Below are 14323 nucleotides of genomic sequence, written 5' to 3'. Positions count from 1 at the left end.
TAGAAAAGCAATATCAAATTAGACTATCATTAAAGAATTATTGACTATTGTAAAGACCGTCCATAGAGACATAGAGTGACCTTTTGAGTAGGATACTTCAATTGGATAACTGGGCCATCGATACTGCTAGCCACTTCTGGGTCTGAACTAAATCCGATCTACGCCAGATAACCCCCTCCAGATATCCCTGTCCCGCATCAGGGTTCGCAGTTCCTCTTTAGAGTTTGTCCCAACTTCCTCCAGTAACATAGACAAGTAACTTTGTCTCGGTCGGCCTTGCTGTGCTCTACCATTCAAAGGTTCCAGAAAACTAAATCACTGGATTACTTGGCCTTCTACCGCTAGCCTTTAATATGTATCATTATCTCTAAAAGTCTACAGTATGTATCCCTAATCACTAATACACATATTATTACCACTTTTCATTAATGAATGTACAAGATCTTATCTGTGTAATGAGTAATGCGATTTGAATAATCGTTGAGGGCTTGTTACTTCCAAGCGACATTTCCTTAACTGGTTCGGATTACATAGCATTGACCTGTACGTGAATTAAGTGATAAAATACAATAATATAATATTGTATTCATAATAATATGGGAAAACTAATACAGGCTTTCTATTTTTCTACGCAAGCCAAGTTTAACTCCATATTGTTTGACGTTAACTATTCTATGCCACATTAACCACGGAATAATGGCAGCTTACATCGCCTACTCAATGAGCTTAATATTGTGTTTGTATAATTGTGATGCAACCTTTTATCTCGGCATTGGTGAGACAAAGCTTCTATCTGAGAGACGATATATCTAGAGTTGTTGCTAACTATTAGAAGTGATTGTAACGAAGTTTGGGGTGGGGTGTGTGTGTGAGTAGCCGAGAGTGTAAGGGGGTGCTGGCAAGTGTTTTGTTGGTGAACATTATAGTTGAATCTAGGTTTATTGATCTGAAATATTTGTTGGTATATATCCAAAGCCGTAGTTGAACAATTGATAGCAATAACGTTTCGCAGTAACAGTAAGATTTAAACATAAATTTATAACTTTTATTTTGACTGGACTTATAGCTAGGGTAACATATTATATAGCTAAAGGGTGTACATAATGTATTGCCGTTGACCGAGCTTATTCGCACGCCAAGAAGTCTCAAATGTCCACTGATAAGATATAATATAATATAATATAATAAATAATTTACAGGATCAAACCCCCAGAGAGACTACACAAACTTTACACGGATTTCTACTCGCACGTGTACTCACAGCGCACACCCCAATATTGAGCAGCAACTATTAGTACTGGCAGTGTTCGCTATCCCGACAGTTGTATTGTGATAGGAGTCCTGAGGGCTGCCCCGGGTCGGAGAAGAGGGCACCGTTCCACCAGCTTCTTCTTGATCACTAGTCCCTAAACTGTCCATTGTACAGCTCATGTTAAAACTATACCGTATTCTCCGTTCTCCATTGTTAGACAGGATCTCGTGATGTTGAATAGTAATGAATACACTGGTGAAGTGAGGATAAACAAAGTTGGGAACTTAACTTTCTGTATATATTAGAGAGGGGGGAGAGTGAGTGCTGAATAATAATGAAGTAATGAAGTAATGATCCGAGGCCGGGGAGGTGAAGTTTCAGTTATAAGAGTTTGGAGCTCAGCTTTCTGTCTCCGTCTACCTGTATCCTCTTTATTGACTTGCTCCCTCCAAGTCGACATATTCTATTATAAGACACCTTTTGTGGGTATGATTAGTGTTGGCGACAGTGGAGTCTTGTGGAGACTGGTGTTGCATTATCACCAGATCTGAGGAAGGTATTCAGTTGTGCGAGCACAGGGCAGCACAAAACATCTGCCAATTAGCTGGTGGAGTGAATTGATGAAACATCCTACATAGCAGCCTTGGAGGCTGTGCTTGAGCACTCCTCGCTGCTCGATATATCCCATTATAATTACCTCCTGATATTTAAAGCAAATCTCGGTGTACTGCGAACCAAATGAGTGGCCGTAAGTCATGGGTAGGGATGTTACAGTGCTCGGGAGAAACATGGGTTTTGACGGCCGCGACTAGTTCCTACAAGACGGGTCGGGTCACTAATAGCCAATTTGTGGTCCGGTCGTCCTGCATTAATTGCCCAGACTAAGCAAGCCAAAATATGGGTATTGTAATGAATGTAATGAGTAAAGTATTAGGCGATCCGGTGCCGCATCGATAACTATTGTTTACCAATTATACCGCTCATCGCACTGCGCCCGCTGCTTACAATCACCCAATTGTCAAGGTATTAGCGATCTCTATAGGTTAACTCACCGTCTCATCCACACATCAACACAACACAGGTAAGATGTGACCATGTTTTACTACTCGGCCACCGCAAGCTTTTTCAGAGCAGATCCACGACTCGAGATCGAGCTATTTAAAAGTTGCAATAATACGACCTGCCTGTAAACAGTTGGATATGCCTGTAAAATGGGAGAGTATTTAGTATTTGTGGTGTATGATACAGTGCAATTTACTCGCAACTATATTCTCAGTAAGTAGAACAAATGGTTTGCGTCTGATTAGAACGATCAGTTGGGTAGGCTTCAAACTCCCAATTGACCTGCCACTGTTTTATTTATTATTATCGTGGTAATCAGCTAAACTGGCGCGGAATTAAGTCCTGAATAATATTTAGCAGCCGTGTTACCCAACATTATACATATATTGATATCATACAGCTGATCTTGAAACTGTGACATGGAGGAGGATCTGAGGTTTGTTATTAAGAACTGAGAGGAAACCTCTCAGGGTCTCTGGATAGTCTACCTGCAGACTCCGCTGTGTGCTAAAAACTTATCATACCTCCTGAGTATAACGCTCCCAACTCCCAGTCTAGGTTCTCCTATACAGGGTCAATAGGAATCCCGATATAATCGGTAGTTTTAGTCTGTGCTACAACGACATGGTCTAGTGGTCCCGTAGCGACGCGGCAATATATGTTCTCCAGGGCAAGGAAAGCCTGGTTTTCTATCTTCTTCATCTGGTCACGTGGTGGTCTGGTGGTCTGGTGTGGGGCTGACTCTACAGAACAGTCTCCTTCCTGGGAACTACTTGGAGATTCTTTTAGTCGGGAACGGTATGTGGGAGAGAGGGGGGCTGACGCCATACATTTTGGTGTATTCTATGTACCATCTTATCAGGTCTCAACTTATTCATTTCATATCTTACTCAGTGTAACAGCTTCCATAGAATTGCGACTCCTTTCCAGATTTCCTGATATAACTTGCTTCGTTCTCTAACATCCTTGGAGACAGGTTACCTATAGCCCTTACATAGATCATGGCTATGACAATTTTATATTTCTAAAACGTTCCCCAAAGCTGAAATATTTCCCATCACGAGACTCCTGTAACAGTTTAACAGCTTTTCCCGTTAACAATACCAGCAGAGTCAAGAATATTCGGTTTAGCGGGTCTCCAGACCGTAAGGATAGTTGAACCTACATCTGCTGGACTTGACGTCAATGGAAGCCAACATGATTGCCGCATATAAACGATAAGGAAGCAATTGTTGCGATTCACTATAAAGTGGGCAATCAAAGAAACTGCCGCTCCTGTATTTACATGGATGTTCACTGGGCCCGGAGACCTGGGAGACCTGCAATTGGTTACATGCACCCACTTCACTACTGGAGACCTACACGAGCTATCCCTGATAACTGCGACTCTGCAGACTTGCTTATTGATAGGAACCCTCCCTGTTTATCATTGAATTCCTAATACTGAATAGAGGCAAACAGTCATCAGTACGGGGTCCTAGAACAAACTGACCCCTCCCCCTGAACAGTGACACTGTCAACTTTCTCTCTCTCTCTCTCTCTCTCTCTCTCTCTCTCTCTCTCTCTCTCTCTCTCTCTCTCTCTCTCACTCACTCTCTGACAGTCTTGACTGGAGAAGGAAAACTTCCCTGCTCAGTTCCAATCGGTCCGCTCAGGTCACTAGCCGGGTCAGGCCCAGTTTTATGAGGTGTAACAAGTCTAACTCATCGGGAAGTTGCAATGTACATTGCCGTCTTGTTGCTGCTTAATATTCTTTAATTCCCTTACCATGGGGTGACAAATTTTTACAGGCACCACTCCCTAACGCTACCCATTCCCTGAAAATGGAGACTGTCTTAGCTTCTATTCATTAATTATTTTCGTACCTGGTCACAAAGCGCCACGCTCATTAACGGACGGACCAAAACTCGCACATTATGTGATTCAATGAGTTGACTTAGAAATTAATTGAATTTAGGGGAGCTCGATCTGATAATTGTGCGAGTTGTTGCAAATCTCTGAAAATGTGAGATGATAGACCCGTGACCATGATGATGGTCTAATGGGATTACTGGTTAAAGTGTAGAGTACGTCTCTTACAATCAGGAGCTGAAATGTGGCAGCATCTAATAATCCCAGCTACAATTAATCTAATAAGCTGTTTAATGTTATCTCGTTAAACGTGTGGTAATTTGAAACATGTACTATTGGTCTGGTCCTGATATTGGTGATGCTGTATCTAATTGGGTATCGACAGAATGTCCACTCTCTTGTATCAATAACACTTCACCGCTTTCTAGACTGACAATTTCTACGCTAAAATTTATGTAACATTGAAAAAGTATAGGCCGTGACTAGCCCACTTATTCTGTGTAACACACTAGGCAGCTCTCTGTTCTTTCCAGTTCGCAATGTGTAACAATTCAAAATTTACACTGCATATCTCAATTCTCATTAAAAAAGTGTCAAACTGTAAGTAATTGTTCCTACTGAATTGTTGAACCGTGAATTGTGGTTACTTGTTTCAGTAATCGCAGTTAGGCACTGCCCAGCGTTAAGGAGAGTTTGTGTGCTTCAGAGTTGTTCTGGAGTTATGAGATTAGGCAAAAACGGTATGTCAAGGTGAAAGGTTCTTTCTTTTAGTTTGATTGATTGTTGCAAAGGTAGTAAATGTTTAAATGGGAGAAGCTGATGATGGGTGAATTATTCGTTGATATAGTATCGAGGATTTCTAAAGAAAAAATCTAATATTTTTGCAAACCTGCAAAGTAAAAATCATGCCACTAGTTATAGTAATTGGGTCGTGACTTAATCAGAAAGTGATCATATCCCTATTTTCTGATGATCATATCACTATTGTGGAGTCTTGAAAAACTCGTTAAGTTACGGAAGGGATAGCTTGCACAAGTTTATTTGCAGACTGAAGCTGTCTGCAAAAAAATAATGTAATATCACCGGAAAACTAGCATTTTACAAATACGATTTGGATGTTTTCATTTTGTCAAAGAGCCTCCTTGCCTTGGATCCGTTATCTAAAGATATAAGCTAAAATTAAGGTAGTGACATCACTGTACCACTGATAACCTTGAATGTTTGCCCTTACATTTTCTCTCCCTTACTTAAATCATGATGCGAATCATATTATTATAGTGTGATATATCACCAGTTTTTAAAAAGTCTGATAGGTGATCTGCTGATCCTGCCTCATAAACCGAATTATTCCCCTTGCACTTGTCACCTTAACCCGGCCCCCGTAATTTTATTAAAGGCATTCATTCTCTTCCCTTACAAAGCAAATATAAAAAGTGTCAATTTTCAATCCTGAGAAGGATCATCCGCTTTCGTTTAGCGGACCAAGTTCAACGTTTTCCTGTGCAATCACATAATCATGAACCGGACACCTTTACAACAAGAATCGGGGGCTTAAGAATGTATGATAATCATGAGGATCGTTACGAGGCCCCAGTTCCCCGTAACCTTTACACAATTTCACGACGTCGTTACCCAATTAATTGAAAGTTTCAAAGATTTGGGAGATAAGAGATTAGACCGGAGCCTGATGACCTAGCCCCCTGTTTGTTGAAAGGTGCTAACTGGTCCTTACCCCCTCTGGTCATGATATCCCTGTGCCAGCAGGGGACCTGGCACAAGCTCACCCCGACCCCCTCGCTCTCCTTCTCAGTCTATTGTCCCTGAAAGTATGCTGGATATGTTAGATATACCGATATAATAACATAAGGCTATGTCATCATCGATCATTTTTAAAAATGAGGTTTAACGAGCGGTATCAATGCTTTTCATTATAGAGAGAGAAAGGTTTACAGGGATAGTGATTGCTTTGTGTTTTTACGAGGCGCACTCCAAGCTGGACTATCGATGGATTTTTTGCACAATTAAACACACATTATGTTTCGATGTGGCCATTGTTTCCAATCCAGGTGAAACCAACAATGTCGTCTTACAGATAATTAATTGCGGAAGGCTTGCTACGTGTCAGCAATCTCATTATATTTTAATGTGCTCTTTGTTGGGAGGCCAAGTGAAGCCAACAATGTCTTTTCGATTTAATTAATTGGACAAGGCTTGCTGCGTGTCGCAGCAGTCCAAGCATTGTGTTACGGTAATCGAGTTTATAAAACGCTATTGTGGTTCCCCTAAATCACATACCCGACACCATCATGTATCCAGTGCAGATTTAACAATGGAATCATTGGAAAGATACATGATCAATCATAGTATATAATAATTTGTGTTGCGTGTGTAACACTTGCAAATAGCTTTTAAGATCGTTGCCAATACTTCTGGCTCTGATTTGTCATCACGTGACTCAGTTCCTGGGTTGTGATTGGCGGAGATTAAAATCTAATTCCCATTTTGCAGGTTATACATCAACACATTATATTTATCAATAATGAAGGGGCCCGTGAGTCGCTATAATACTTCACCAATATGCTACGAGGTATCCCCAATCCTTACATGCCCACTTCTCCCAATCGAATAACATAATATGTTCCATTTATGAGTAATATGGATTATTGTAGTCTCAATCCAGGATCGGTCCGAAAACCTTTTAGCAGTTAAAAGGCCTGTGATATGAAAACAACTCGGGTGTTTCCCCTTATTAACTACGTTCCTCTGGCAGAGTGAAACAATTTGTCACAGTCCGGACACACACAACAAGTTCCCTTATTAAGTCACACTCCTGTTTAGCGATTAGAGGGGAAGTGTAACCCTGTGTTACGTTACAGAACGTGGAATGCCATATCACGGGCTTGTCACAATATCTCGGGCTGGCCAACAATCGGTCCTATATTATACAGTGCATCTCACAGTAACTAACACAGTCTTGACTGCTGCGCGGCTGTCAGCACCACAGCTTCACCCTCACCTACAAGTATGCTGCAAATGGAGCTGAGCTGCCAGCGTTATCTCAACTGCCAGCATTTAGTCTGCCGTCCGGAACGTTGGCGGCACCACGTGGCTGTCATGTGATGTCATGAGAGGGTTTCCCAGGAGTACCACGTGGGTTGAAGGGAAGATGGGAATAGGAGTGGAAGTGCTGAGGGTTCACCACTCTAACAATTAGTAGCATCCTTCCGTGAACTTTTAAATGTGACTTTTAAAACTGGTGATGCACTTGAAAATAGGGGTTTAGTTTGGGTTACATGGTATCAGGAAGCGTAAGGAAGGATTCAGCATGCTTCTGACGTGCACCTCCACTTCTATAAATAATTTCCTTTATATACACTATACAGTAGCGAGACTGAACTAAACATCGCGTTACCAAGCCGTGTAGTTTCTGACAATTTTTAGATTTTGCAATGAAGAGCTGACCCCCTGTCCCTGGCACGACAAGGCACGTGATACTTGTAGTCTTCAAGCTGTATCACATGATTCTCCAGTCGTATCACATGATTCTTAAGTCATATCATGCGATTCTCCGGAATCTCTCTCTCTAGATCTTCTGATACTTCACTTATGATTATGATAATATCGTAAACCCTTTATAATAATTATTGCCCGGGTCTATAGTAAATTCCTCTGTGCGGGCAATAACCCCGGATGCTGTACAATAATCAGCATATTTAAGGTACACAGAGAGTTTCTCTCCTTGTTGTGGAGAGTGTTAAGTGGGTTGTTATAACTTGATATTTAGATCAGGGTTTGTTGTTGCCATGTCAGGGGAGGCCGTACAACTGCACCGACTCTAAACTGTCACGTGCTTGTTATCGTTCTATTTCAACTCGGAGTCTCTGACAACTAATAAATATAAATTGCAATAGAATTAGGTGACAATTGGTGCACGTTTTTACCCGCTGTATAACCGGAGCCGCGTATCAGACTCTTTGATTCAATGGGCATTGTTTGGGCCCGGTGTTTGAGAAAGAATGAACTCTTGCAGCTCTCTCTCACTCTCTCTCTGTCCAAGCCGAAACATTTGCCCGTGTAATAATGTCTCCACTTCAAATATGGAATACACGCAGACAGTCACAGTACGGGAGATAAGACGTAATGTTGGGGAGTGGAATGTGGATCTTAGCCTGGTGCAGTTAGTGTGTCTCAAGAGATCAGTATCTGACTTGGTAACGTCCCCGGCACTGGATCACAGGTCTGGACTCTCCTAGCTGGCAGTGGACATGAAGTGCGGATCAGACTGGTAAAGTGCACTTCACTCTACAGTCTGCCCGGTCCTCCTGTCTTGGTACTCAAAACTCACCACCTAGCACTACTCGTCACCAGATAGTGTCATTCTCCTCAGATCCCAGTCTCCGCCTCCTCTCTTCCTAAGAAAAGTATCACGTCAATGATTCCTCCTCGGTTCTAGTAGTAGATGAGAGGAGTGAAAAGAGATGTCTTCTAGTGTGTCCTTTATCCTGACGTCATGCCTTCTTGCAGTAGAGCCACAACTCAGAGTTTGAAATTCAGCACTCAGGTCTCTTTAAATAATGGCAAAATTAAGGGGCCAGGATTAGTGTCTCTAGCCTGCCACTTTGCCGGTGTTAATTAATGTTTTCATCAAAACCCGCTTCTGAGTAGTGTCTCAATATCATGATTCATGATAGGTGTATTATTATTTCAATTGTCCTGAAAACTTCACCTCACCATACTCTTCACCCTCCTGTACAATATCTGGCGTCAACACCGTCTCCCCCGCCCGTCTCCTACACAGGTGTTCAGACTAGGAGACTGCCTCCCCCCACTCATTGTCATCCTCACACCGTCCTATGAAACCTAATGATCGCTCTGATACTAAAGTGATAATTCAGTGCCCGACTCTGAGACAATGGATCAATAGGAGATCTGCATTTTGATACTCACCAACTTAACAACTCTTTATTGCTTTATTGTACTGGACGAGTCTGAAACTGTTATCAGACAGTAAATTCATCTCCAGCTGAATAAATTGATTAGACCGTGTTTATTACGCAACAGTCTCGAAATGGAGACCTCAATCCTGCTGAGTATATATAGGCTGGTGCAACTAGGCAGATATTATTATAGACCAGGGTTTAGAACTGGTCAATGACCTGCAGATAGCAGATAATCGATAATCAAATCGTAAATTCTTGATTAATATTAAAATGAATTAAAATAAACTTTTATGATTCGCTAGAAATGTGATAATTAATTCTCAGCTGAATAATGAATATTTTCTTAAGTATCAGCACCAGGAATTGAAGTTCGTAACTATGCACATTAGGGCGCAGTATGACGTCACGTCAAGTTTTTTATTGTAAAAACTATTCCAGGAAATTAACAATAACTGCTTTATGTTACGTAAGCTACTATCGAACTCACTGCTTTAAGAACCTAACTTGTTAAGGCCAGAGGGGGGGGGGGGGGGGGGGTAAAAGTCGATTTTCCAGTTTTCGGGGTCAGATTTCGGTCCGGTTTTTATCTTCTTGTTCGTCTCCAGCAGCTCTGATCAAATATGTGAAAACTGGAAAATCGACTTTTACCCCCCCCCCCCTGGCCTTAAGATAGCTCCCAATTAGCTCCCAATCTAAAAGAACCCTTCAGCTCCTTCATAATCCTATAAAGCCACAAAATTGTAACGTCTCTATTTTCAGGTGTTCGACCCAAGAAGGTCTAGAAAGATACAACAACCTTTGGAAGCAGCACCACTGCCCGGACACGGCCGTCAATAGCTGCCAGGGCATCAAAACGGACACTACTCCTAACCGACCAGAAGTGTCCTACTCCGCAACCTCACATGCTACTTTCGACACTACTCCTGAGATCGTAACTCTTCACCCTGATATTAGTGAGTTTCTTTCGGTGAAATTTAGTGAATTTAAACGAAATTTAGCGAATTTTGATAAAGCTAAAATTTCTTTTGTTGTCTTATATTTTACATTATTCGGTTTATCATTATGTTTCATCTTGCAAGTAATAGTTCGATTATTATTTGTTACTTTTTATAGCTATATTATTACTTGTATATTTGATTTTACCTGTATGTATATGGTTTCTACATATTATAATATATTATGTTGCTTAAATTAGATCCGCCAAAATTCGCAAACGATGGTAGAAAAAGTGGCTATTTACTTAGCAGGCTGTAGTAATTATACAACTGAATACATAATATCGATGTACTGTTCTTGTATATCATGCCTCACGAGAATACTCAGTCTATAATGATCAATTCCAATGGACCGAATGTCAAGTCTAATTCGTGTAATGGGTCAATTGTTTACAGTCAATTGTTTATAGTCACCAGTTAAGTAGACTATCAGAGGGTATACTGTTTAAACTTTAATGTGTATAGATACATCAATTTTGGAAAACAATAAGCTCGTATTGTTCTTAAAGCGACTTAAAGGCCTCATCGAGCGATGAGGTTATCCACACATGTGTAATCTAAGTTTCAATATTCTGTATCCTCGTGATACCATGAAGAGGAAAATGATGTAAACTATTGTTCTCCCGTTATAAATTTTTCCAATTTCAGGATTCCCTGTGGACCCTATGGACCCCAAGGACGACACTGAACCCCCACCGAACCCGACACAGGCTCCCAAACACGACAGCACCAGTATGACGATAATAACGACGATCAGCATCACGGCGGTGTGCATCGCCGCCATCCTCGTAATATCCGCCCTGCTCATCCTTAAACTGAGAAAACCTGTCCTCAGCCCTATCAAGATGGAGGAAATCAAGTCGTGTAACGAAGACTGTTCCCGAACATTTATAGAGCAAAACAATACTAGTCAGCCGTACCCACAGTACCAGTTTGTCATGACTGAGGATCATGATCACACAGTGTCAGTAGTGGTGTGAAACCGCGCAGCGTGCACGTCCCGCGGTCAGTGGCGAGTGTGCCATGCACGTGCTCGTGCACGTGATCATGCACGTGTTCGTCCGCTGATCGCTCATCAGTTGCACGTGCGTGGTGGGGTGTTTTTACAAATTTTTTGCAAATCTGGGACTTTTGGAAGTCCTTTTGTTAATTAAATATCTTTTTGCTGTATAAATTGGTTAATATATAGCTGATATGTGTATTTCTATAGTAAGTTTCAAAAGAAGATAAGTTGGGGGGAGTCTTGGTACAAATAAAGTTTTTAATCAATACAATCAGCACAACACTCAAGTTTCCCTGGGTGAAAACATATCCAGTTACTCTGAGACATTGTTTGAGGATTTTACATTAAAAGAATACGATAAAAACCCCCCTCGGGTCGAGCGGTCAAGTGATGGAAACCTGATAAGAAACTCCGCTTTTTACTTTGAGGGCTTCGGCATGCTTCAATAATATGCTGCCTGGCATTATAATGTTGTTTAATCTCAACATCCCAGTATATCATATATTTATAAATGTAAAGTCTTTGTCTCGAACTTTTGGCGATGCAGCCTGACACCTCGGTATCACATTGTAATTGTCACCTAGTTCTTCCATAGATCCAAAACTTTTCCACGATTAGCCTGAAAGCCTCTAAAAGTGCTTGTCTCCGGCACATGAGGGTGATTAATGAAGAGCACATTTTTTGAAAGTATTTAGCAAATTTAGGATTCATCATTACACGTGACATTCTTTTCATATTATGATTTCGTCACTTGACCCACGCCCATCAGGGTCAATCTAGTTCGGGGATTTCTAGCGAGCAAGTGAAGTTATTAAACTTCTGCAAGAGCACCTTTTTAACCTATTTTGAACCTTTAAACAAATACATTTCTTAACTGCATGAACATTTTTAACCAAAAGCAGAGAACTGTCTGTTGAGGGATGACATACCTTGGCATAAAGCATCAAGTTTAAAATTTAAATACGAAATTTGTTAGTTTTTGGTATTATACTTGACGAAAAAAATTGGATTCAGTTTTCTTCGGACTTAACTTTTAATCTGTAACGAATTTAGACTGAATTTTGAGACAAAGGAAATAATGACTATATCTGTATTCTGTACATAAAAAATTTCTGACGTACAATGTTAAAATTTTTAAATTTTAGGACATGAGACCTATAATGGTGATACCTATTATTAGTCTATATTATATCATTAGCATTTTTTAAATTTTTTGAAGATAAATAATTTGTGTAGTAGCTTGGGTATGTTATAGTGAATTTACTCGCCTACAACGCGAGTGTGGAATGGTGTGAATGATACTTAAAATGCATCATTGAGAAGCACCCTGTTGGATAAAATATGTTACTTTTATACACAACTCTAGAGCTCTTACATCTAGATTTTATAAATATTCACGACAATAAGTTATAGCGATGCGTTTTCTTACAACTTTTAGGACTTAATTTTAAAGAAACAGTGACTTGTCATGGACATGATGTATTATCAGTGTTTTTTTTCTAAACTTTCGAATAGATTTGAAATATTTTATGAACTAAATTGAACCAGGATAGAGACGTGGCTATCAGGAGGGAAACAGTGCACATCTGACACGTGACAGCAGGAAGCAAATTCCGTGGTTGTAACAGCGATTTGATTAGCTAAGTTATTGTAGCTATACGCTGATAGGCCCTCTACTGTCGCGTGTCAAAGCAAACACTGCCTCCCAAGGGATAGCTCCACAGGTTGAGCTGTGAAATTGGCAGTAAAACAGTTAAATAACGCTAATGTAATATATAACCAGTTCTGAAGATATCTACTGGTCTGTGTTTTTAGCTTTATTCTCTAAATATTTATTGTATTACTGTATCTCCGAATTGAAAATTGTGATTTATGACCTTGTTGCTTTGTTCCGCTCCGGAACTTCTGTTTTAAAACGATGTCTTTAACTTGTCTCCCACACACACGCTCACCACCGGCTAAATTCATCTAAACAGTCCACTTAATTGAGTAAAACAATACGCCTTGTAAGATGATATAAAATATACAGTATAATGAATAATCTGCTCGCAAAAACTAGCCATTGGAAGTCTATGTCATTACATTTCATGGTATCATAGACCCCTTCTCGTCTCCAAAGGAGGATGGTTTTTGTTAACGATCCAGTTAGAGGACACTAATAGAGGGAACTAATAAACTTATTGATGAACGCAGAACATTGTCCTGATGTATTGTGACCACAAAAGTAGGCGCACCAGGAGTCTATTCTAGAAATCACTGATAACAAAGAGAACTCCACTTATATTGGATATTCATTTGATTAGGTAATATTACTCGAATTTCAACACCCTAAGAATAGGGTGGTTGAGATAAAGTGTCTCGCTACATCGCAAACTGTGCAGTCTTCATTTGCTAGGCTGCCACAAATGATCGTGTACTGGGGCCCTACTGCTAGCTCAACTCAAAATATTGTACATTACATTAAAAGTTAAGTTTTTAATCTCAAATTTTAAACTCGGTGCGTACTTTGTATACAGTGTACTGTGGTCAATGTTTAAAGGGTACAAACTTTCAGAACACTTATAATTGCTGAAAGACAATTATATCTGGTTGGTGGTGGGAGTATGATGATATAGCTACTTGAGTGCCTACCCAGTGTCCCTTATCTATTACCAATAATTGGGGACACCGACCGTGATATTATGCAGAATGAGCCCTAGTGTCAAATACTGGGGAGGTTCGAAACCTTTGAACTTCGGTAAAGACCCACTTATATATTTGAATAATTCAGCTCATTTTATCAGCATAAACCGATAATTGTGCAATTGAGGAGGGCAATTCAAACACCAGATAAAAGTTTCAACAATATCTCGTTAAAATCACTGTCACCCGGCTCTACATTTCTATACTGTCTACTTTTCCGTTAACTCACGCTCAGTATAATAACACTTAAGCATTGTCCTTAGTCGAGCTTAGCTTTACGTGTCAAAGTCTAGATCCTCGATTCATGGACACATTTGCATCTGCAGTAAGCTGGGTATCAGTAAGTCTGCTATTCAAATCACATCTTTTAATATTCGTCTCTAATTGCCGTGTAAGAGACACATTTGACGTCTGGTGGAGTGCTATCATTATCAACTAATGCAAGTCTGCCCTCAGGGCTCAGCTACAGGCTAGGGTGGGCCAAAGTTAACTAACTCACCTTTCTTGAAAACTATGTTTGTCTGCAGTACTCTCAGCT

General features: G+C 40.4%; 1 protein-coding gene across 1 annotated transcript in view; it reads left to right on the top strand.

The window, feature by feature from the left end:
- The window catches only part of LOC134816733 (plexin domain-containing protein 1-like), a 30784-nt gene extending 17765 nt beyond the window's left edge, over positions 1-13019 (top strand). The window contains exons 10-11 of the mRNA XM_063825717.1: positions 9865-10058; positions 10749-13019. Of these exons, the coding sequence (XP_063681787.1) occupies positions 9865-10058; positions 10749-11080 (526 nt within the window). The 3' untranslated portion in view covers positions 11081-13019. The remainder of the gene's footprint in view (positions 1-9864; positions 10059-10748) is intronic.
- Positions 13020-14323: the final 1304 nt, after the last annotated feature.

This window comes from Bolinopsis microptera, chromosome 1 (genome assembly GCF_026151205.1).
Source record: "Bolinopsis microptera isolate Bmic1 chromosome 1, MBARI_Bmic_1.0, whole genome shotgun sequence".
Lineage (NCBI taxonomy): Eukaryota > Metazoa > Ctenophora > Tentaculata > Lobata > Bolinopsidae > Bolinopsis > Bolinopsis microptera.
The sequence above is the reverse complement of the archived record's forward strand: the minus strand, read 5'-3'. Positions and strand labels throughout refer to the sequence as shown.